This window comes from Chiroxiphia lanceolata, chromosome 2 (genome assembly GCF_009829145.1).
Source record: "Chiroxiphia lanceolata isolate bChiLan1 chromosome 2, bChiLan1.pri, whole genome shotgun sequence".
NCBI classification, from domain to species: Eukaryota; Metazoa; Chordata; class Aves; order Passeriformes; family Pipridae; genus Chiroxiphia; species Chiroxiphia lanceolata.
The window spans coordinates 76,607,349-76,629,426 of record NC_045638.1 but is presented as its reverse complement, the minus strand read 5'-3'; the positions used below and the strand labels follow the sequence as shown (position 1 = coordinate 76,629,426).

The 22,078-nt window shown below is 41.7% G+C and overlaps 1 protein-coding gene across 1 annotated transcript; it reads right to left on the bottom strand.

Moving 5' to 3' along the window:
• Positions 1-312: 312 nt before the first annotated feature.
• SLC35F2 (solute carrier family 35 member F2) lies at positions 313-21,403 on the bottom strand. The gene is made up of 9 exons (XM_032679257.1): positions 21,381-21,403; positions 20,604-21,020; positions 16,018-16,193; positions 15,341-15,468; positions 8,875-9,034; positions 7,065-7,221; positions 6,232-6,284; positions 5,415-5,569; positions 313-1,656 (listed from the first exon to the last, which is right to left on the bottom strand). Exons 1-9 carry the CDS (start codon positions 21,401-21,403, stop codon positions 1,438-1,440), a joined length of 1,488 nt encoding a protein of 495 aa, XP_032535148.1. The 3' UTR covers positions 313-1,437.
• Between the last annotated feature and the right edge of the window lie 675 nt (positions 21,404-22,078).

The following is a 22,078-nucleotide window of genomic DNA, read 5'->3' as shown; positions in this document are numbered from 1 at the left end:
TAAAACATGCATGAACTACTCAGTGAGAAAGCAATGCTTGTTCCTGCAGTATCTGCTGAACCTTTGTTTTACTATTTCTGACTAAAATCAGGTTAACATTTTTCCTGAATTATTTTGTTTGAATAAGCTACACCAGAACTAAACAAACCCAGTCTGTTGTTTGATCACCAATATCTTTAGAAAATGTCGTATTTCCTTCTAGAGCAAAGCTCAGCCATTAGAAGAATTATTTGGTTGGCAAAATTAATTAATATAATTTTGAGCAATAAAGAAATTCTAGCTTAAAAAATAAGCAAACCAAGACCAACTCTTCAGCTGCTGAATACTTTATTCTTTTTTCACTTTATACACCAGAACTCCGAAGGCTTATACAAAATATAAAGTAAAATAAAACCCCAGTATGGTTTTACTGATGTTAAAACTACAGTCTTGTATTTTTTAATCATTTATTGTAAATATGAAGAGGAGGAGGAAAACTGCCAGCATATCTACTGAAAGCACTTAACCTTTTGGATATTATGTCATTATTGTTGCAATGAGAGTTGGCTAAGATGATTTGATTTTTTCAAGAAATGTCAATTCTATTCAACTCTTCCAGTAGAAATGTGTCTCGTTTCATGGAGAAATTCACTGAGAAGTGAACTTCAGTTCAAAATTTTTTGAAGAAAAAAAGAAACCCACATTCAGTTCTTACTGAACAGAGCAAGGGCCTGGTTTTGCTTCCCCCACCTAGTGGGAATGCAGCAAACAAAAGGCCACTGAGAGAGAAATAGAAGGCACTATAAAAACACATATTCAAACTTCTATTACTAGCAAAATTCAAAATAAAATACACATAGCCAACTCAGCTGAGAGAGGGAGTGCAGCAATATCAAGAGATGAACATTTGGGCAGAACATTGGAAGCAAATCCTCCCGTAGAGGAATTAAGTTCACCAGCATGTGGAAGGTGTATGCATGTAATATGGCTTGCAGAACTAGGTCCTGTGAGAAGCTGAACGGCTTTTGCAAGATGCTATCTGAGGGTATTCAGCACCAAGAAGAGGAAACCATGAAGCCCTCTGAAAGCATCATGTAGATTTAGGTCCCTAATGCAATATAAAACATATTTGCTCCACTTAGTGACCTGAGAGCTTGCTTTGGCTTAGTTTTTTCCCCAAGCATTTATCGTTAAGTTAATTAAGCATTTAAAAATAAGAGTCTCTAACTTTCCAGAGACTCCACATAAATACTAATCTGTCTTCTTCTAAGGGCCAGATTTTGTGCAAGGGCAAATCAATAATTTCACTGATTGAGGATCTGGCCTTAAAAGTCTATCCAGTGCATTAAAACTAGCGCAGCATGACACATGCTTTGGCAGTAGGACAACCCTCTGGATTAATATTTGAGGGAAATTTGGCGATTTAAAAAGAAGCTCTGATTGAAATGCTGCCATTCTTTAATCAGTCCTGACCACCACAGCTTCTTCTCTTGTGAACTGCACAGTTATGGCTGGAGTTTCACTTTCACTCTCGTCGAGCTTTAGTGCAGCATTGTCCAAGCCAGTGCTGTTAGGCTGTGGTAAGGTGGTGGGTTCTGCTGTCAGAGTTGGAGTGGAGCAATACAAGATGAAGCCCACCATGATGATAACGAAGGACAGGATATAAAGACCTGAAAACTGGCAGAGGAAAGAAAGAGATGCATTAAGTCTTGCCTGATTGTAAAAACAAGTCAATGCTGCCTTATTTTAAGAACGTGAAAAGCTACCCTTCCTTTTAAAAATTATTTTAATGAGGATTATCACCATGACCTGGATTCAGGTCTGAAAATCAAAATTCAACAGCTCCATTTACTTAAAGACTTAAGCCTGCTGGCTGGTTTTCTCTGCATCTCATCCTCAACATTGTTGGATAGGGAGTTTCCTCAGGTCTACATACAAGAATCTTAACAGAGAGAATAAATGGCTGTAAATATGGTCATACTGAAGGACACTTGTTTATGCATACAAATGCAGAAACACTCTATCCCTAAGAGAATTTTGATCCAGCACAGCCAAATATTTCAGTTCCTGGCAAGAGATTAATCTCTCCATCTTACTGAAAGTCACCAGAACAGCTGGTTCTCTGCATGGATCTCTTAACCATCTCCAGGCTTTATTACTGGACCAGAACCAGTTTGCTCCCTACACCCAGCAAGTCCTCAAGATTGGCATTCGTACTTGGTTAAGACTGATTTCTTAACCGGTTGAGACTGATAAGAGTATGAACTGCTGAGGTACACCAGGCATTTGATTCACTATTGTTCACTTGCCCTTTAAAATTTCAATAATTGCCAAAATTCATCCACCTTGACAAAAATAAATGCTTACTTCATAACACCAGGTTCTATAATACAAGGTGTAAAGTTATCCACAGCCAGGAATACTTCTTCATCAGATTTGTTAAAACTGTCCATATTGCCTTTGTCAAACCACACTTATTAAACAGTAGGAGGAAGGACATAGAGTATCCTACATCCCACTGTCAATATTCCCTAACCTCCTTAGCTTCCTTAGACATGCCTGAAAAATACATTCTAGTCTATCAAGTAGCAGAGCTGGATGAAATGAATTGTAGTACCCAGACAATGGACTCGGGTCCAAAAAAGACTGAGGCATCTACAATTAAGGCATTGCAGTTCCTAGCTGGCAGTCACTTGGCATGGAAACCCTTGCATGACAACACACAAAAGGAAAAGCAGACTGAAACACAGTGGCCTTGTGCTAAATGCCTTCTTTCCTCACCTTGCTGGATGTCTGCCTGGAGATGCTTGGACTCATGTGTTCACTCTGCACAGGAGGAAGCACCAAGCTCTGAACATACTCCAGTGAAGGCAGCAGCATCACCCGTGATCCTACCCCTGACTGACCCATTCCCATAAAATAGGCAGAGCTTGGGTCTGTATCAATTCACCTGCACAAATTCTCCAACTTAAGGCCCTGAGTGGACATATGCCTGTATGCAAGGACCTGTGGCTGGCAGGCAACACCATAGGAGCTGCAGGCCCCTCTCGCAGTTTAGCACACACAAGGCTGAAGGTGTCTCTGATCCTACTGATTTAATTCCTCCACGAATGGATAGTCACCAAGTCAGGGTGCCAAAGCTGTTGCAGTGTAGCTGATTATTCAAGGCCTGCTTATGTTTTTGCAGCTACTGACACAGGTGAACCTTACCCACGCTGCTCCAACAGGCCTATACTCTTTTTTTTCCTTTTGTTTTTGAGGAGAGCTCTGTGTTCTTTTCTTGGGATTTTTCTTTTTCTTTTTTTAATTTTGATTTCAAATATCACAACAACTTCATTGTTTCTGACATTGATTTCAGTCATACTTTGTGCAGCTTATATCCCCATTCTCACAGTCAAGCCTAAAGACTACTTCAAATGTTAGTGGAGAACTGTAACTCCATCTAGTGTCTGCTTGTGCAGTATACTCCATTCCATAGGAGTTTATACAACAAAAGCATTTAGAGACCTTTTTTAATATTTCTTGAGGGATTACAGGTATTTATATAATCAGCTCTTTAAGAAGCACAGCAAAGATTCATTATGGAGTGAAAGACAAAAAAGTTCAAAACAGGCATGCAAAATTCACATTTCACTTTAAACTGAGGCTGAAAAGTCAAGTGCATTAGCAAAGCATTGTGATCAAATCAGAACCTCATCAATTCCTGGTCCTGGTCTCTGCTGTAGCCGCTGTCTGTGCTGCTTCTGTTTCAGAGCAGGCTCAGACCACAGCAGTTCAGAGCTCTCTGTGGCTTGCTCCACTTGGCAGCCCAGCCAACCCCTCAGCAGCTTGCTGTGAAATACCATCTGGTAACAGGGAATACAGAGTGATTCCTTGTATTTTTATTTGTAGATTCCTGTGTTCAGGATGTTTTTTAATCCAGCAAGTGTCCTGCCTGGTTTGTTTGCCCCATAGGTAAAGAAGGTATATGGTTTAACTTGGCAATACGCTTTTCTGCTGCTGAGTATTATGTTAAAAGGCATGTCAAAAGTGACCTTTCTCAGTTCACGTTGCCCAAGTTACCTCAAATCCTCTAATTACTAGGAATGCAGCACTATTATTGCTCCCCTTTTTGCTACTTCTTTGTTTCTAACCACAGATTCAAGTTCCTATTTCAAAAAATATCTGAAATTCTCTGAATACAATCCCAAAGTCTCCTCTAATTCATTTTTTGTTTTAGCCACCAGAATAATCTGCTATTAGCAATTATGAGATGGTATGATCCCAGAAAAATCTCCCCAAAATAAGCCAAAAATCCAAAAGAATAAAAGTTTAATATATCCCTTCCAAAGCTCTTCACTATTATGAATATAAATTTATAACCACTTCTCAAGTTAAGCTATCTGGTTGCCAAAATACGTTTGGAAGTGACTTAGAAAGGATTTGTTGGAATGTGTGCATGGTTTGCTTTCTGCATTCATTTTAATTGTAGCTTGGAGCAATTTTGGAACCCAAAAGAGGAAGGAAAGCTGAGGTAAGAGACTCTTGAAAAGGAAAATCTAGCTGTTGTCAGACCCTACCATTACCAGACCTCTGCGCTGCCTTCATTTTCAGAAAGAAATTTGACCTAAAAACTTTTGGCTGAAGAGAAAGCAACCACATGGAATAACACAAATTAAGTTCTTCATCAAAGCTCACAAGCTTCTCTCTAAGCCCTTCCAGTCACTGAGTGACTGACTCAATTACTCCAATTGCTTTAACAAGGTAGGTTCTCACAAATGATTCTGGATGAAAAGTGCAGGGTGGAATGAAATCCTTTTAGCACTGTCATTTAGCTAGAGTAGACACTGCCAAAAATGTTTTAGAGCACAATAAAAGTAAAGGCCTTTTGGAGAGCATGTAGCATAATATATTTATCCATATTTTTTTCAGTTCCTTTAGTCTCCCCTTAGCAGTAGCACTGAGAGAGCTTGACTGTTAACCCAAGATGTTGGTAATGAACTGATTAAATTTCTAAACGAAAATATTAATTTCTGGAAATCAAACTCGTCCTCTTTTAGACACTAAATGCCTGCCAGGACAGGGAGATTCAAACCCTCTCTTTGGACACTTGGGAGTGATGAACCAGAACTAACATACAGTTCCACACTGGGCTTTCAGCAAGAATGCTACCATTTGAACACCTCACGAGATTATTTATTATCTCTTAACATTAACTTATTCCTTCAAGTGTGAAACAGTTTGAAAACCACCCTCTGCCTAATTGGTGCAATGCTATGTCATTAACTAAGCAAAACTCCTGATTCACATCTGCCAACAACGAACAATACAATCTGTAGAACTGTACAGATGCAAACGACTGTTCAGGGGCTTTTAAGAACATTATGCTTTATTTATGATTTTGAAGTAGAAACATAACTGAAAGAACGTGAAAGTGAAGGAATGAATGTACTTACCTTATAATAGAAAAGGAAAAGCCCAAAGAACAGACTGTAGAGATCTGCAGTCAGAATACCCAGGTTGACTGAGGTTGCGCTGGTAACTTTAATGACAACTGGCATGAAGCTATACAGCCCAAACATGCACAGGGCAAAGACTGTGAACAACAATGCTGTAAAACAAGATGACAAGTTACTCCTCAGGCACAGAACAATGATTTTAAAGAACACTGATTGTTTTCAGATGCTTTAAAAACATGCATATTTATCTTTTAGGATAAGGTCTCCTGAAAGATATGGGAACATACACGTAAGAAAAACATAGAAAAAATACTTCTTTTCCAAGATTATCATGTATTGCAAGAATTACTGTATCTGTACAAGAAAGTTCTCATTCCTTTCTAGATAACATTAAGAGCTGACTGAAGAAATTTAGAGCCATATTTCTTGATAACATTTAGTTCTGTTAAGGTCAAAACGTAGTCACAAAATCAATTTTTCCAGCATTTTATTTAGAAAGGAAAACAGAAAAATGTTCTTGCAATGTTCCAACACCAAACACATCAGTAATGAAACAGGTTTAATTTTTAATTATTTCAATTTATTTAAAAAAAATATTTCATGTTATATGTAAAATGCAAAACCTGCTTTAATGTTCAATCCAGCAAATCTTATCTCCTTGCTAAGCTGCAAAGTTTGCAGAAAATACATTTGTGAAATATAATATTAATGCTGCTTAATATTCCGAGAAAGAAAAGGCAAATCCCAGCATTCAAAGTCTAAATCTAATTTTCCAGTGTTCTTTGACATTCACATCATTTTTCCATACACATACCAACTTTCCAGTTCCACTGAATTCTCGTTATCTCCCTATGTTCCACAATGGCTCTAGAATTAGAGAAAAGATATAATGCAGTAAAAAAGGGAAAAAAAATAATTTTCAAGTAGAGAATTTAATTACCAAAAGATATAAGAAGAATTTTGATTTATAATCCCTTAATTTTTTGTTTGAAATTTTATTGAATTACACTAACTCAAACATCTAACAGGCATGAAAAAAATACTTGAAAATTAAAGTGCCTGAAAGAGCACTGTTATTTAATTCTTATGCCTTTTTCACAGGCTTTTTAATCCCTTGAAGATTTAGTTTTATTTGATATACCATTTGGAGAAATTATTAACTATAATGATGAGAAATGAAACATAAAATTCATTAGATAGACTTAAGTGCATGTGGTCTGTTACTCTGATGTGGTTATTTGTAAGACTATACAAGGCTTCATTTTAAACTTGACTTTAATATGGAAGATCTCCTAACAATTATCTCCTAAAATTTTCCACAGAGAAAACACATCAAGAAATACATTCCTGACAATAGTCCTCAGCATACTGAGTGTCCTCATGAACATAACAAAATCAAAAATACAGCCAAGTATCGTATGTGTTTAATTGCAGGAGTTCAGTTTTAGAATTGCTGTAATAAGAGTAGTGCAAATAAAGAGGATATAAAATGGATGCTGATCAGCAACATAATTCAAGTGGAAGGACTCCCATATAGACCAAATGCAGATGTAACAAAGAATTAATTAATAACAGCATTTCATGGTAGACAAGCAATCATCTGTAGAATATTCTTAATTAGTTTCAAAATAAATATTAGATCCTTACAGCTGTAGACCGCTGACAATAGTCCCAAACAAGCCCACCATTCCTAGAAACTCCACTCTGCTCAGATTTTTCACAATGTATTCCTCACTCACATTAGAAATGGCATACAAAGAAGCACCAAGAAGCACTAAGACATCTCCAATCACCACGTCACTACCTGTACAGAAATATTAATCCACAATTAAGGGTAAGGCTGCAAACACTTTTTAACTTTCCTTAAAAAGACAAGCAAATTTATCTCTAACATCTCTACCTTTCTAGTGCATTCCAGGGTAAGGGGAAAGGAAACGCCTCCTGTGCGGGAAGAGGAGTGTCTGAGCATGGACTCTGCTGCCTGATCACCTTACCCTGCACAGTCTGGAATAAGAAATGAGCTAAACCCAGCATTTACATCTCATCCTGACCAAGACGCTGTATCATCTGGTCGTATTCTACTTCTGCTGACCTTGGGCACTGCAGGGAGTTGAGAAAATTCCTGGTTAGAAATGCTGTCTGCCTTACATGAATATTGTCCCCACTTTTGCAGTAAGGCCTAATTCAAGTCTTGCTAGAATCAATATATCGATTTTGGTGGGACCCAGAGTCAGTTTCAGGTTTCCCACAGGTTTTAAGTGGGCACTGTACATGGGTGGTACCATGTGTCCTGCTGCAGTGTATTCATACTGAGCAAATGGGACTCCCTGTGCTACAATCACTTGTCAAGTAAATGCCACTAAAACAGTCAAATAGCAAGAGGATTCCTGTTTTTTAAATCCTTGAATTTAAAATTTCCTTCCCTAAGCCAGTCAGCAATCACTAAGAAAATATGTCTAAAATATGAGGGTAAGCAATAGTAAGGATCCTCAAGTCAGCAAATAAAGCATAACTATCCTAAACTCTCAGGGAAAGATTTTTCTCCCTCGGGACCAAGATGCTTGTACCACATGGCAGTAAAGCTAAACTTCAGTTTGTTCTGTGTCTTACCTACTAAGGCCCCAGAATTATGCCACACAGGCTTATCTCTACGCTGCCTGATGAAGACAATGCCCTGAAATTTACCTTGTCCCATACCCTCTGTCTGAAAATCCAAGATTCTTATTCAAAACAAGATGACTACAATATGGGTTGATTTGGGCATCTGTCACAGAGAAGACAAGACTTGCCCTTATCTGCAGTGCAACCCAGCTGAATGCTGGTCCCCAGAGCCCAGCCTTCCTCCCAGAGGCCCCAGGAATCCCAGCATCTTGCCCCATCTCCTCTTGCTCTCCCATAGTAAGCCCCTGCTTTCCAGACTGCGGCCTATGGGCCTTGGGGATACATGAACCACTTCTGTTGGGTCTGACAAAGATAACTCAGAGAAGTCAGCTGCTTTGAGCAACTTTTTATTTGGTATTTGTACTTAAAGAAAACTGCAAATCAGAAAAGACTGGGTACCAGCAGGCTGATCTTCCGTAAGCAAGACAAGGTTTGCAGGGAGAGGTAACTTCTTCTATTAAACCATCTCACATGATAGTCAAAGTTAACAAGCTTTCAAGAATGAGACTTCTGTCACGTGTAATGAATAGGAGCACAATTTGAGCTTAACAAAAGTGTTTCTCTTTTAAGGTGGGAGAAATAATCCAAACACGAAAGCAAAGAAATTCCACAGCTCCCCATAAAATCACCGTCTCCTCTTCTTGGACAAGAAGTACAAACGGCAGCATGTTCTCCTCTTTTAAAACAGAACTATATCCGCGCCCCCTGCATCTGCTTCTTTTTCTTTACAAGTTAGCCCACCACAGGAACCATCTCTCCAGTCTTCCCCCCCTCCCCGCAATAAAGGACTCCTTACCTTCACTGTCCTGCCTCCCTGACAAAATGTCTGCACCCACCATTGTTCCTACACCAAGCAAACAGACGGCAACACCAAGAAAATGTATCAGCCTGTATCTTGCTCGGAGAATGAACCATGACAAAGCCATCAGCACAGGAATCCCGAAACAGTCCAGCAGCTGTGTGCACAGAAAAATTGTCTGAGTTAGAAATGCATCCCAAATCTGGACTGCAACCTCCTGAAAGCAAATGTATAGGATCTTATTTTTCATCAGTTGCTAATGAAACCTGCAAAGCAACCTCAGTGGATGTGTTTAAGAGAGGGGTGAGACCTACATTTTACCATTAGAAGCATTTTGCAAGTGATGAACGAGCTGGAGCAGGGGTCCACTCTCTCGTGGTAGGAAAGTGCTGACTTAGAAACCCCTCTAATGATGGATCCAATAAAACTTCACAGCTTCACAAATGAATTCTAGGATGTCGCTCTGAGAGAGCATTGCTCCCCACAGCTCCATGTACACAAAGTAAAAGTCTGGAACTATTGATGGATACAAGTAATCTAATTTTACAGTGAAGCGACTAGGACAAGAATCTGACCCTACAGCTCAACTGGATCATACTAAAAAACAAACCTGGTACATGTGCTGGAAACCATGTGCAAAATCGGTAGAAATAAGATACGTAGCAAAACCAGCTCTCCTTAAGTCACCTTCCCAATCTCCCAGCTTCCCACAAAAACACATACGAGTCACCAGTGCATTTTCATCGCTCTGTCAGAGTTGACTCTCAATTAGTCAGAAGCAGGTAACCCACTCTAATTCGCCAATGCCCCAGCAGCAGAGATGCACAAGGCACCTGGAGTTTTGGAGCACTCAGATGCATTTGCAGACACTACCCCAAGCAGATTGAACATCTTTGGTTCAAGGACGTCCGTGCTTCATGACAAGCAGTGACACTGACTTCTCTTTCCTTTCTTTATTATCCCCTCTGAACGTGTTCCTATGTATCTTTCCCTTGCTGTTAGACCCACCCATAGAATCACAGAACAGTTTGGGTTGGAAGGGACCTTAAAGTTCATCTAGTTCCAACCTCCCTGTCATGAGCAGAGACACCTCCCACTCAACCAGGCTGCTCAAAGCCCTGTCCAACCCAGCCTTGAACACTTCCAAGGATCTTCCACCTTTCTTCCTTCAGTACAGAAAGCATCAAGAGTTAGCTGTGCACTGCAGCATAAGATGGGCATAATCATAGAATCAGTTGGGTTGGAAGGGATCTCCAAGATCATCAAGTCCAACCCTTGATCCACTACTGCCGTGGTTATCAGACTATGGCACTAAGTGCCACATCCAGTCTCATCTTAAAAACCTCCAGGGACAGAGAATCCACCACTTCCCTGGGCAGCCCATTCCCATGCCTGATTACCCTCTCTGTAAAGAATTTCTTCCTAATATCCAACCTAAACCTCCCCCGGCACAGCTTAAGACCATGCCCTCTTGTCTTACTGCTGGCTGCCTGGGAGAAGAGACCAACTCCCACCTAGATACAACCTCCTTTCAGGGAGTTGTAGAGAGTGATGAGGTCTCCCCTGAGCCTCCTCTTCTCCAGGCTAAACAACTCCAGTTCCCTCAGCCTCTCCTCACAGGACTTGTGCTCGAGTCCCTTCACCAGCCTCGTTGCTCTTCTCTGGACCTGCTCCAGCACCTCAATATCCTTCCTGAACTGAGGGGCCCAGAACTGGACACAGTACTCCAGGTGTGGCCTCACCAGCGCTGAGTACAGGGGAAGAATCACTTCCCTGGTCCTGCTGGCCACACTGTTCCTGATCCAGGCCAGGATGCCGTTGGCCTTCTTGGCCACCTGGGCACACTGCTGACTCATGTTCAGCTCCCTGTCAATCCAAACTCCCAGGTCCCTTTCTGCCTGGCTGCTCTCCAGCCACTCTGTGCCCAGCCTGTAGCGCTGCAGGGGGGTTTTGTGGCCAAAGTGGAGGACCCGGCACTTGGCCAACTCTCCAGCCTGTCCAGGTCCCTCTGCAGATATATGTTCTAGAAAAACCAAATAAAACCATGATCACTGAGCTAATCATAATTGCTTTAATATTTTATTCAATTAAATAGATTTTGCTTCTGAATTTGTCTGGAGGAAAGAAAACATCTTTTTTCTAACCTGCCTCAGTAGAGTGCCATGAAGCTACATAAGGGAACAGCCTTCAGCAGAGCATATAGTCAACTTTCCAAAGATTGCTCACAAAAGACTCTCAAATGTAAGCCCTTAAAACTTGGCCTCTTGAAGTCCCAATAAAGTATAAGGTCCACGTGAACAGGACTGTGGCATAATCACTGCAATCAAGATAAGAGCCCTTAGTCCTTAATGTTCATTGCCAGCCTCTGCTTGCCTAAGCATACCACTGCAGTCAACTTCTGTGCTGACTTCCGTGCTGGCTTCCAGTAGTTCACCCATTATCCCTAAGGGCTTTAACCAAATTTGTTAACATTTTGATGATATGTCTGGTTTTACTTGTTCATAACTACACATAGTAAAGTCTTACAAGCATAGCATTAAGGGAAGCTATTACAGATTAAATCCTCACAGTGCCTCTAATATTTCCATCTATTTGTCTTCACTCCTTGGATTGTCTCCAGCTTGTTTTAAAGTCTATTTGTGAAGTGCAGAAGTACCTGCCTAGGCTGTATTATGAGACATTACAACTACCCAAGTCCCAATATGTAATACTAAGTATTTCAATACAACTTCATACTATGGAAAAGTATCATGCTGTGACTATCTTGTCACAAGTCTTGTTCTCTATCTTACCTTTAGTCTAGACTCAAGAAAAATCTTCTAACATTTCCTTCAAATCTGACTGTTTTAACTAGTATCAAACAACAAGAAATATTATGAACATAAGAAAGTAAAATTTTTACCACCCTAGTAGTAGACACCTCTTCTACTAATAAGTAAGCATTCATGTCCCCATTAATTGAAATGTTAGCACACAGCCTTACAACCTCCAAGCAGCTTTTCAACCCAAACAGAAGGAGTGGAAGAAAAACCCTTTAAAAAAGAAGTTCTTAATGAGGATGTAAGGGAGTAGTACATAATGAGCTAGAAGTCTTTCAGTTATGCCAGATGGGGGATTGTTGCGTCCAGACCAAGAACATACTCTACAGCTACAGCATCCTGATTAGAGGACTTGCAGCCAGGACACACAGGCACCAAATGATGAAGAACACATCTTGGTAATCTATTTCAGGAGACAATTACCCTCAATTACAGACAGATGAAATCAGATTTATAACTACTGGATCTTGCCTTCCCTTCATCTAGGACATTACAGAGCTCTTCTGTACAGGACCAAGATCAAAGAGGTGCAAAGCAGATGTAACATCACAATGAATTGTGTCAGTGGAACTAATTAAAAGAATAAAGTTTATTTATTCAGGTTTTATTATATTTACAGCAGTACTGTGGTACTGACTACTATTGCCAGTAGAACCTCGTCAAATGTTCATTATTCAATTCCAGCCTGTATTTTCACAACTGGAAAAAAAAAAGATAACCTGGTGATTTGATTTACAAATGTTTTTACTCAAGCCACGCTTTGGCCAACTGTTTATAGGAGGTTTTAAAGACAGGGTGAGTAAATTATTAAAAGACATTTTAATACATGGTTAATAAATTATCATAGACTGTTGGAGGTCATTGGTTTGCTTATAATTGCCAGCCCCAGACAGCTTTGTAAGCAAGAAAGCTTAACTGATCATCCTGCTTGCTTCCCCACAAGGCTCCCTCAGGGCAGCCTCCAGCTGAGCCCCAGGAGCTCATCCTGCATTTTCTCCTCTTCCATCAGCTGATATTCTGTCAATAGTTGCCTGAAAAACACTTCCACTCAAATTATCCACGGAGCAAATGCTAAATGTGCGAAATAACACGTTAAAAACATGAAACCACAGCTACGCAGCTTGTGTTTTGCTATAAAATCATATAATCATAGAATACGCTGAGTTGGAAGGGACCCACAAGGATTATCAAGTCCAAATCCTGGCCCTGCACAGAACAGCCCCAAGAATCACAATACGTGCCTGAGAGTAACATCCAAACACTTCTTGAACTCTGTCAGGCTTGGTGCTGTGACCACTTCCCTGGGGAGCCTGGGTGAAGAACCTTTTCCTAATTTTCAACCTAAAGCTACTCTGACTCAGCTTCACGCCCTAATATGTGGTCAAACAGCAGCACAGTCAAGTCCTGCCACAAGACAGGACACCAGCAGCAAGAACTCTCCTGGCACTGCCTCAGCCACAACCAAACAGAAGGAGTTCAGTTGTGGACCAAAGTCTTTTTCTTTATTTACAGAGAAATGAGAGTTGCCATCCCATTGTTATCTCCTAAAAAATCTCCCAACCCCCTTCTGTGAAATGCTGGTATTTCATAAATAAAGGGAAATCAGTTCTGCTTTTGTGTGCATGTGTGAGAAAATACGTGGAAGTTCCTTGCTGAGCTGAGAAAACTTATCTTAGAAGTTATGTTTCATAGTGCCGAGCTGAAGCTCCAGTCAGCCAGCATTTTAACAGTGTATTTACCTGTATTTCCCTACAGTCCCTGTATTTCAGAAGGTGCCATATACCCCTGTGCTGCTTTATGCTCCCTGGGCATCCACTCATAGCCAGTACTGCAGACAGGCCATCAGACTGGGTGCTCTGAACCACAGGTTCTGATGTAGCTGCAGAAGTGCTTGCTAATGACAGAATGCCTTGCACTAAAGCAAATCACAGGTTTTCCTTTTTTTTTTCCCCCCCCTCCTCCTGTATCTCATTTCTGAGAGTGGTGAGAAACTGGTTACTTTAGAGAATGTGCAAGAAACCTCATGGCAACAGGCAATTATAACAAAATTGAAATTACTAAACTGGCACAAAGCAGCATCAGTCTGAAGGCAATCGAAAGGAAAAAAAGGCTCAGAAAACGCTTGAGTTTGGCAATTGGACAGGAAAACCTATTATATCTATTCTTTCTTAATTTCTATGAAAGAAATCATGGGAATAGCTTTATTACTTCTGAGAACTTGGATCAAAGTCCTGGCTTTTTCAGCTGTAAAGTATATGATCAAACAGTGTTTCAATTATCAGCTTAACTTGATCTTGAGACTGAAACACATTGCTCTTAAAGCTTTGATTTCTTTGGCATTATTTGTCAGGAAATTAAGGGCCTAATGAGTCATACCACCTAAGTATGAAGTGGAAATGTGACAATAACAACCCAACAGGCACCACTGGTCTTTAGGAGTGCAAAGAGAAGTTACTGCACTTCTCTACAGGGAGCCCAGACCGCAGGAGTTTATTGCTTTACAGGTAATTCTTTTAAATATTAACCCGTTACTTTGGCTCTGTAAAACACTCGTTTCCACCTAAACACTCGTTTCCAACTAACAGCCAAATCTACGCTTCACACTGTTTTTTTATTCAGGCCATGACCCCAGCCACAGATCCCCACCACAGGTAACAGCAGGCATGAACTGGTACGACCTGGACACAATCCCTCCTTGCTTGTGCACCATCGCCTCCCTTGTTCCCACAGCAGCCCTGAAGCCTAAGTTGGGTCTGACATAGCTCACTAATCGGTCCAGCCAAAGGTGGGGTTTAGTCCCACTTTGCTCAGTACCCTGACCAGTCTGCTCAAGATATCTGGCCACTTGAGCTCAGGAGCATGCAGTTGGAGGCAGGAGGAAAGCACTGACTCTTCCAGCAGTTTTTGTATAGGGTGACAGAGAAACCCCAGCCTTAACCCTTCGGTTTGTAGAGCTATTTCAGAAAACAAGATTTATCCTAGTGCAGTAATGCAGCATCAAGTACTACCGTTTCAGAGGCTGTCTACTATTACTTTAAGAGTCTGGCATGCTGACCTCCCTTCTGCCTCTTCCAGAGAGGGCCCTGAAGTGCCACATCCAAAAGCCACAGGGCTGGTCCCTCACTGCAAGGTAAGTAACACCAGCTAATTATCAGTATGTCCTCATATGTGGGGTTACATCACTGCAAGGTAAGTAACACCAGCTAATTATCAGTATGTCCTCATATGTGGGGTTACATCTCACAATGCCTCCCAGAGCTTCCAGGAGTAGGCAAGAGATCTACCTTGCTCTCATCAGCAAGAACCCACGCTGAGTGACTGTTATCTGGTCATAAATCTTTATTTTGTGTCAGGAGAAAAAAAAAATGAGTGGCTGTCAGCAAACTCTTAGAAGTGCTTTTATCAAAATAATTAGAGTTCAGCCTAAGAGCTGGCACAGGACAATACCAGCCAATTTTCTCTCCTTCCTGGAAAGGTTATTCATGATACAGGATGCTCTTCCCTGTACTGCAAAGCAAAAATAGATACTGGAAAGTTCTTTTCAGGCTTAAATAGCTTCCATGTCTGTCCTATGAATCTCATTTTAGAAACTAGTCCAAAACTGCAATAAAAGCAACAGTTCAAATAGAGAGATCAGTCCTTACCTGCACACTTGTGAGAGTTGTATATTGGTAGGCTTTTACAATCATGTAATTGGCTTCAACGTCAGCCACTCCCAAAAGAATATACTTCCACCACCTCTGTTTCAAAATTTGCCAAAGACTATCACCACCTGTTTAGAAGAAAGCAGTAATCAACGTGTTTCTTTCCAACCAAATGTTGCAAAGGAATTTTGCTTTTTAGAAGCATAAATAATACCGAGATGTTTGAATTTGCCCCTGCTTAAGAAAGATACAATGACATCAAAATTCAGCCTGAGAGGAGACAATGCAAATGGGTGAAAAGCACAGAAATTCTTCCACATGAGGAAAAAACCCAACAAGACTGGTGTTGTTTAAAGAGTAAATTAACAAGAATAGGAGGAATACTAAATTGCCTCTGGTAACAAAGCTTCATTACAACAAAGCCTATTTTCCCTAATATAACATTTGACTTCAAACCAAAAAGCACAAAACTTTAAACAGATACGAAATGATATCAAATTAGATGCACTTTTAACCTGTGAAATTAATTTCCATGTGTTATTAAAAAGCATGAACTTTAAAAACTAGGATGAGTATTAAGTTCTGTAGACTCAAATTCTGAGAAGAAAATGTAGGGGGGGAAAAAAAAAAAGAAATAAAAAGATGAACCAGAATCTCCCATCCCATATTTCACATACCAGTCCTAAATGCCAGCATTGTTGTATAAACCAGAAGCAGCAAACAATAGTTGATGAAACTTTGAAACATTGGAGTATTCACTTGGTATTTTTCTGCTAGATACTGGCTTGTAACAGCAGTCCCACAGATAAACAAAGAGAGCATCTGGCCCAGAATTATGGTTTTCAAAATATGCCTGTGAATATAAAAGACAAAACAGTAAGTTTAGAATTAAACAGAGTTTCTAAAAAAATATTTGCTAGTTGCACAGGGAAAATGTCAATTTTTTTAGACTGGTACCTTGTTCTTTTCCTACTCCCTACCAGTGTTGTTCTGATCTACTGGTAAGTAGGGTTTTGGATACACAGAAGATCCAGTCTAACCTCAGGACAGCCATGTAAGAAGTGAGGCCAGTCAAACCACCAGTGACAGAGACTGAAATAATTTGCAAGGATCTTCAAGCAGCTCACCTGGTCAGGCTCTACCTAATAGGAGGTTCTACTCTTATTAAGACAGGGTTTCAGTCAAATCCTTTGTCCTCCACTGAATTCCATTCTAGCTTTGGAGCCTTGATCAGACTATTTAGCACCCTGTCCAGTACCATCTTGCAAACCTTCAGTGATGGGGACTCCACTACATCCCTGGGGAAGTTGTCCAACTGATTGATTGTTCTCACCTTAAAAAAACCCCCACCCTCCTTATAATAAGAATTGTTATAATTAATACTTATTGTGGATTTTTTTCAGGTATATTCCACATGTTCTGCTGTAACCGAGGATGGAGTTAAGAATGCATTTTGGGTAAGATCATGTTTGCATTTACAACTCCTCTTAAGTCCAACCCACGGCTAGGAAAAAAGCCAAACAAACCACGCTCTTTCAGTACTAATTTTTCATCTAATATAAAATGAACTATTCCAGATGCTCCTAGACAAACAGGAGCAAGTATCACTGTGTTATCTTTCAGCTTGCTGTTTATCCTGCCAGTGGAGCTATGCAGATTTGTACCACACCCCAGTCTCTGCATACACACAATATATAGTGACAGGAGCTCAGCCCTGTGCTGTCTGTACATTTAATTTGTTTACTCTGAAGACTGATGAGAGTATAACTGTCCGCACAATTGATTCACTTGTTCCTACTCAAAGTAACTGAGCAAGGGAAGAAAGGATTCCATTGGGACTCTGCACATACCCTGCTCACATCTCTCCACACGATGACTTCTGGCAGGACACTCACGTGTCAGACACACCACCTAAGAGTAACACTGGTTGTTTTCCCCAGGTGGGTGACTTAGCATAGTAAATATGAGCTCACCCTGCTATGCTGCCCAGTTCAGTTGCCAGGCAAGAAAAAAAAACTTTGAAGCTCCATCACTTCTATTATATTTTATTTCTTTTATACTGGTCAATTGTCTGATTGTGCTATTTGGTGAATTAATCAAATGATTGTGACACATTCTGTCTAATTATACTGACCATGTTCCAGGAAGAGGGTTAAATCTGCTGCCATTTAAATTTGCTAATGATTGATCTGCTTTACTGAAAACAAGAAAGATGTGGTTGCCCTCTTGCAGTGGAGTAGCTCCACTAAGCTGATCCTCATCTTTTCTAATAATGAAGTTTCTCCAGTTTAAAGTACCTCAGGAATTATTTCCTTGAGTTTCTGTATATGGGAAGAGACGCAGGTCCAGATCTTCCAGAACTGTTTTGCTTTGTGGTTACTACCCAAGCAATCATTGCTGTCAAGTTAATGTCTCAGCAGTCCTACAGCATTTACTTCTATAGTACCAAAGGCATCTGACAAAGCAAGCAGGCTTCATGACCTTCTCTATTTTTGTCTGTTTTAATTCAGTTTTTTTCTTCTTCCCTGAAGAGATTCAAAATGTTAACATCAAAAGAGACACATAAGGACATTGTTCACCGACAGTGGAAGGCTACCCTCAAAAAATGTCTTCTGTGAATCCCCAAATGCCACATACCTGGCAGCTTTCTCAGCTATGTATAACAGTCTCTTGCTCTGACTGCCCCCTAACATGACCTGGAAGCCTCAGCAGGAAGCAGCAGTGGTTTCCTCTCACACCATTTGCCAAAGTGTCAAAACTAATTTCTTCAAATTGAAGAGATGGTGCCATGCTCCTGGCATGATGCGCTGGACTCACAGCATATCTTAATAAAAAGCGTTTGACCCTCTGTAAAACTTGAGAACAAACTTTAAATCCTAAATTTTGCAAGACAATTTCTCTTGATAAAAATGCTTCGAAGCCACGAGTTTCCATTCATTTCGGTATTGACATGAGTATCGATGATGGGGATTTTCTTATTAATAATTGATCGCATTTTGAAATATATTAATTATTAACTTTTCCATGCCATAACTTGATCCTCTTTTTTCTTTTAATGCATTTGAATGGACTAAATCACTTTGGACTCTCAGATGATGCAAGGTAAGTAAGTGGTCTGAAAAGGCCTTTTATTTTTATAGTTGGAGAGGGGGGTTTGTTGTTTTTTTAATGGTTGATAGCTGGCTACCAAGTAATTACTCCTCCCCTCCCTTCAGCCACCATATCTTAGCTAGCTTTGAGCAAAACTAGGAGTCATTTTGGGAGGTTTTGAAGCATGAAAATTTGCCACAATTTGGTCTAAAGTGAACACTGAACAATGTGCAGCTCTCAACATCATGAGAAAGTCAGGCTGGCTTTCCTTGGCTCCATGTGAAATGCAGAATAAAAATACACTAAGATACTAAAATTCAACCAGAGTCTATATTTGTGGAAATTAAAGAAAATCTAATAAGCCCACACTTAATAATTTTATCGGCTACTAGTTTACTAAATCCTATAATTTTAATGTGATTTTTTTCATTAAAATAAATACACCTTTTCAAAAGTTAATTTTATTTATGCCATCAATTAAACACTAACAGGCAAAGCATGGCAACACTCTACACATAGAGAGACTATATACACTTAGTTTTAACTACTGAACCCTTCCTAAATAGGGGGGAAGTGACCTTTTAATGTCAATAATCTCACATTTTTGTGTGAGGAATAGTTAGTTAAAGGAAAAGTGCAGGTTCAGATAGAACCCATATTGCAACATGATTAGCACATAGCTCAGGACTACCAAATATATTTTTAAGAACTAATGTCATCACAAGTTATTGTTTTGCAGTGTTCTGCTTTGAAACTGAGGTCAATTTAATTTATCAGCAAAGACAGACTTCTTTAATTCAAGTACAAGAAATATACTTTCTACTGCTTTTACTACAAAAAAAAACAAAACAAAAAACAAAAAAACCCCAAACAAACACACAAAACCACAACCTACAACACTTTACAAAACTCAGTGAAAGCATTTTATTTTCTTTAAGTACCATCCATAGACTCAATTAGTGTAGCCCTCTGGTAAAACTACTACCATAGGTGAGATTACTGAACAGCTCAAGTTTCTATCTTGCCTTTTGGGTCATTCCTGACAGGCAAAAAGAATGAAAAGAGAAAAACTTTTATAGCCAAAAGAGAAAGCCAAGCTTTGCTCCCTGGAACAAGGCTCTGCTTGGCCAGCACACACCTTCACATAGTCCAGTTGTCAGACTCCAGCTTATGATGGAGGCATGAGGCTGGTAGGAAAGCCAGCATATCCTTGGCTGGCAAGTAGTAGATCTGATGCAATAATTATTAGAGGCCAAGCCTAGAGCCTGGGGATTACTTTTCCCCCCCCTAGATAGAAACTGAAGCTGCAAGTAGATGCAGGTCTAGAAGTCTTAGATGGTACTCCCGCTCTTGTAAAAAGCGGTGCTTTGCAAGTACCAGCCTTAGAACACGTGCTATGCCTGCACAGCTTGGCAGATTTTCTTCCACAACTTTTCCATGCTTAACCAGTGCTCGTATTTCAAGAGATACCTGAATAGGTCTCCGCCCTAAAGCAATTCAAGGAAGGAGGAAAAGGGGCCATTAGTCTTTCTGGACTCCCCACCTCAGCTCAGCTACTTTGTTTTGTTACCTTCCCTGACACCCGTGACCTGTTCTTCACAACGATGTTGATCGAAGATTACAGAACACGTAAACATACAGAAAAAACAGGGAAACAGAAAAATATTAAGCCAGAGTTAATTAAAAAAAAAAAAAAAAAAAAGAAGTCAAGTGCACGTGTATAGATATGGGAGTACACTCTGATAACGTCAAACACATCACTCGCTAATTCTACACCCCTCTCAGCTGAAGAGACCCTTGGCGCTCTCGCCCAGCAGCAGCCGCAGGCTGCACTCAGCAGTGCTCCCGCAACAGCCCGGGCATCAGAGCGCCCCGCACGCGCGACGGCTGCCAAAACGCCCCCGAGCCACCTCTGCCGGGGCACCCGAAGGGTCCAGGCTCTGCCCAGCCCGGCCGTAATCCCGGGGCCGCAGCGAGGTGGGTGTTCCGGCCCGGGCATCACGCGGCTGCTCCCGGCGGCACCGATCGGTCTCCGCATCCCGACCGCGCTGTCGGACAACGCGCCGAGGGGAGAAGGGATCTTTCCCCCTTCCTTCCTTCCTTCCTTCCTTCCCTCTCTCCCTCCCTCAGGAGACCGGCGATGCGCAGCTCCACGTGGAAGCCGGGGACTCACCAGGTGCAGAGCTTGGCCCCGAGCAGCGCCAGCAGCCGGCGCGGGGCGGGAGCGACGGCCCCGGGCGGGGGCTCGGCCCCAGCAGCAGCGGCCGCCTCCGCCCCGGCTGGCGATGCCCCGGCTGGCGGTGCCCCGGCTGGCGGTGCCCCGGCAGCCGCGGCCGCCGCCTCCTCCATGGCCCGGCGCTGCACCGGCCCCACGCCCGCCGGGAGCAGGCAAGGAGGGAGGCAGGGAGGGCGGGCGCTGCCGAGGCAGCGGAAGGAAGGGAGGGACGGAGGGAAGGATGAGCACCGGCACAGAGACGGCGGCACACAGCGCTCCTGGCAGGGCCCGAGGTCGGCTTTGTGCCCGCCGAGGGGCCGCCCTCGGGAGGGGCATAGCTCGTTCTGGGGCGGAGGGTTGGAGCTCTGCCGCTGCCTGCACGGGGGGGGGGGAAACGATGCTCGTCTTCCTTTCCCTCAGTGAGCCCCGACCGCGCGGTTTCCTCCATCCGCCGGGCGCAAGTGGGAACTGCGAAGGGCGGCTCCAGTAGCGCCAACGCCAATTTCATGTTCCCGCTCTCCCGCGGGGGTTCCGGCAGCAGCCCCAGCGTGATGCACCGATGCGGGTCCCTGCAGGGCTACTTTGCCCTCAGGTCAAGTGGTCGCAGCTGGCTTGGTTCGCAAGCAGTTCAGGCTCATCTGCCAGTTACAGGAGTCAAAGTTACTCTAAACCCTAGAAGTTTAACTTCTCACAGCTTCGTGCGCAGCCTTCAGCTGTTCTAACGTTCCAACTCACACTTCTTTACTGATAATTCCCATGCTTACGGATTTACCCCAGCCTGTTTGTCTTCACCCACATCTTAGGGCAACTCACCCGGAGAACCTGGTGATATTTTGCATACTCTGATGGGGGTTTTAACGACTCTCAACTGTTAATGATGCAGTATATGTCCCAGGTGGTGGAATTAAACCCCAGAAATGCCCCCAGGAAGAGCTCAGCTCTTGGAATTCCTTGCTACAGGTAGGCTGCAGCAGCCTCACACCAGAAAGCCACTGCCAGGCTGGGGCTTTAGGGCAGAGCTGCTCAGCTGCAGATGGATTCCAGTGTCAGAAGGGTATCTGTGAACTCTGAAAATATGAAACAAAGTAAGAAGAGTTTAAACAGACAGGGATCGCTTTTTAATTTAATTTTTTAACAAAAAAACCCCAAACAAACAAACAGAAAAAAGCAACCAGAATTGTTAAAAGTGCCCTTTGTTAGACTTTGGGGACTAAGTTCATTGGAGAGTATGGTATACTCTGCTGTCTCAGTAAATTTTTATGGACAACATGGCCATGAATGTAGAAGTGAGAAGTCTAAACATGACTTCATGTTCAGCTACTCCTGCTTCAGGCTCCTGCTTTGCTATTGTGATATATAAATAATCGTGATTCGTGAAACAAATGAGTGATTACATCAAAATAAAACAAACGGATTGTAAAATTACAACCCCA

Coding starts and splice junctions, on each gene's coding strand:
- SLC35F2 (XM_032679257.1), bottom strand. CDS start 21,403: ATGGGAATTATCAGTAAAGAAGT. Junction 9,035..15,340: donor CAACTCTCACAAGTGTGCAG/GTAAGGACTGAT, acceptor CTGTGCACACAG/CTGCTGGACTGTTTCGGGAT. Junction 6,285..7,064: donor ATTGTCAGCGGTCTACAGCT/GTAAGGATCTAA, acceptor CTCTAATTCTAG/AGCCATTGTGGAACATAGGG.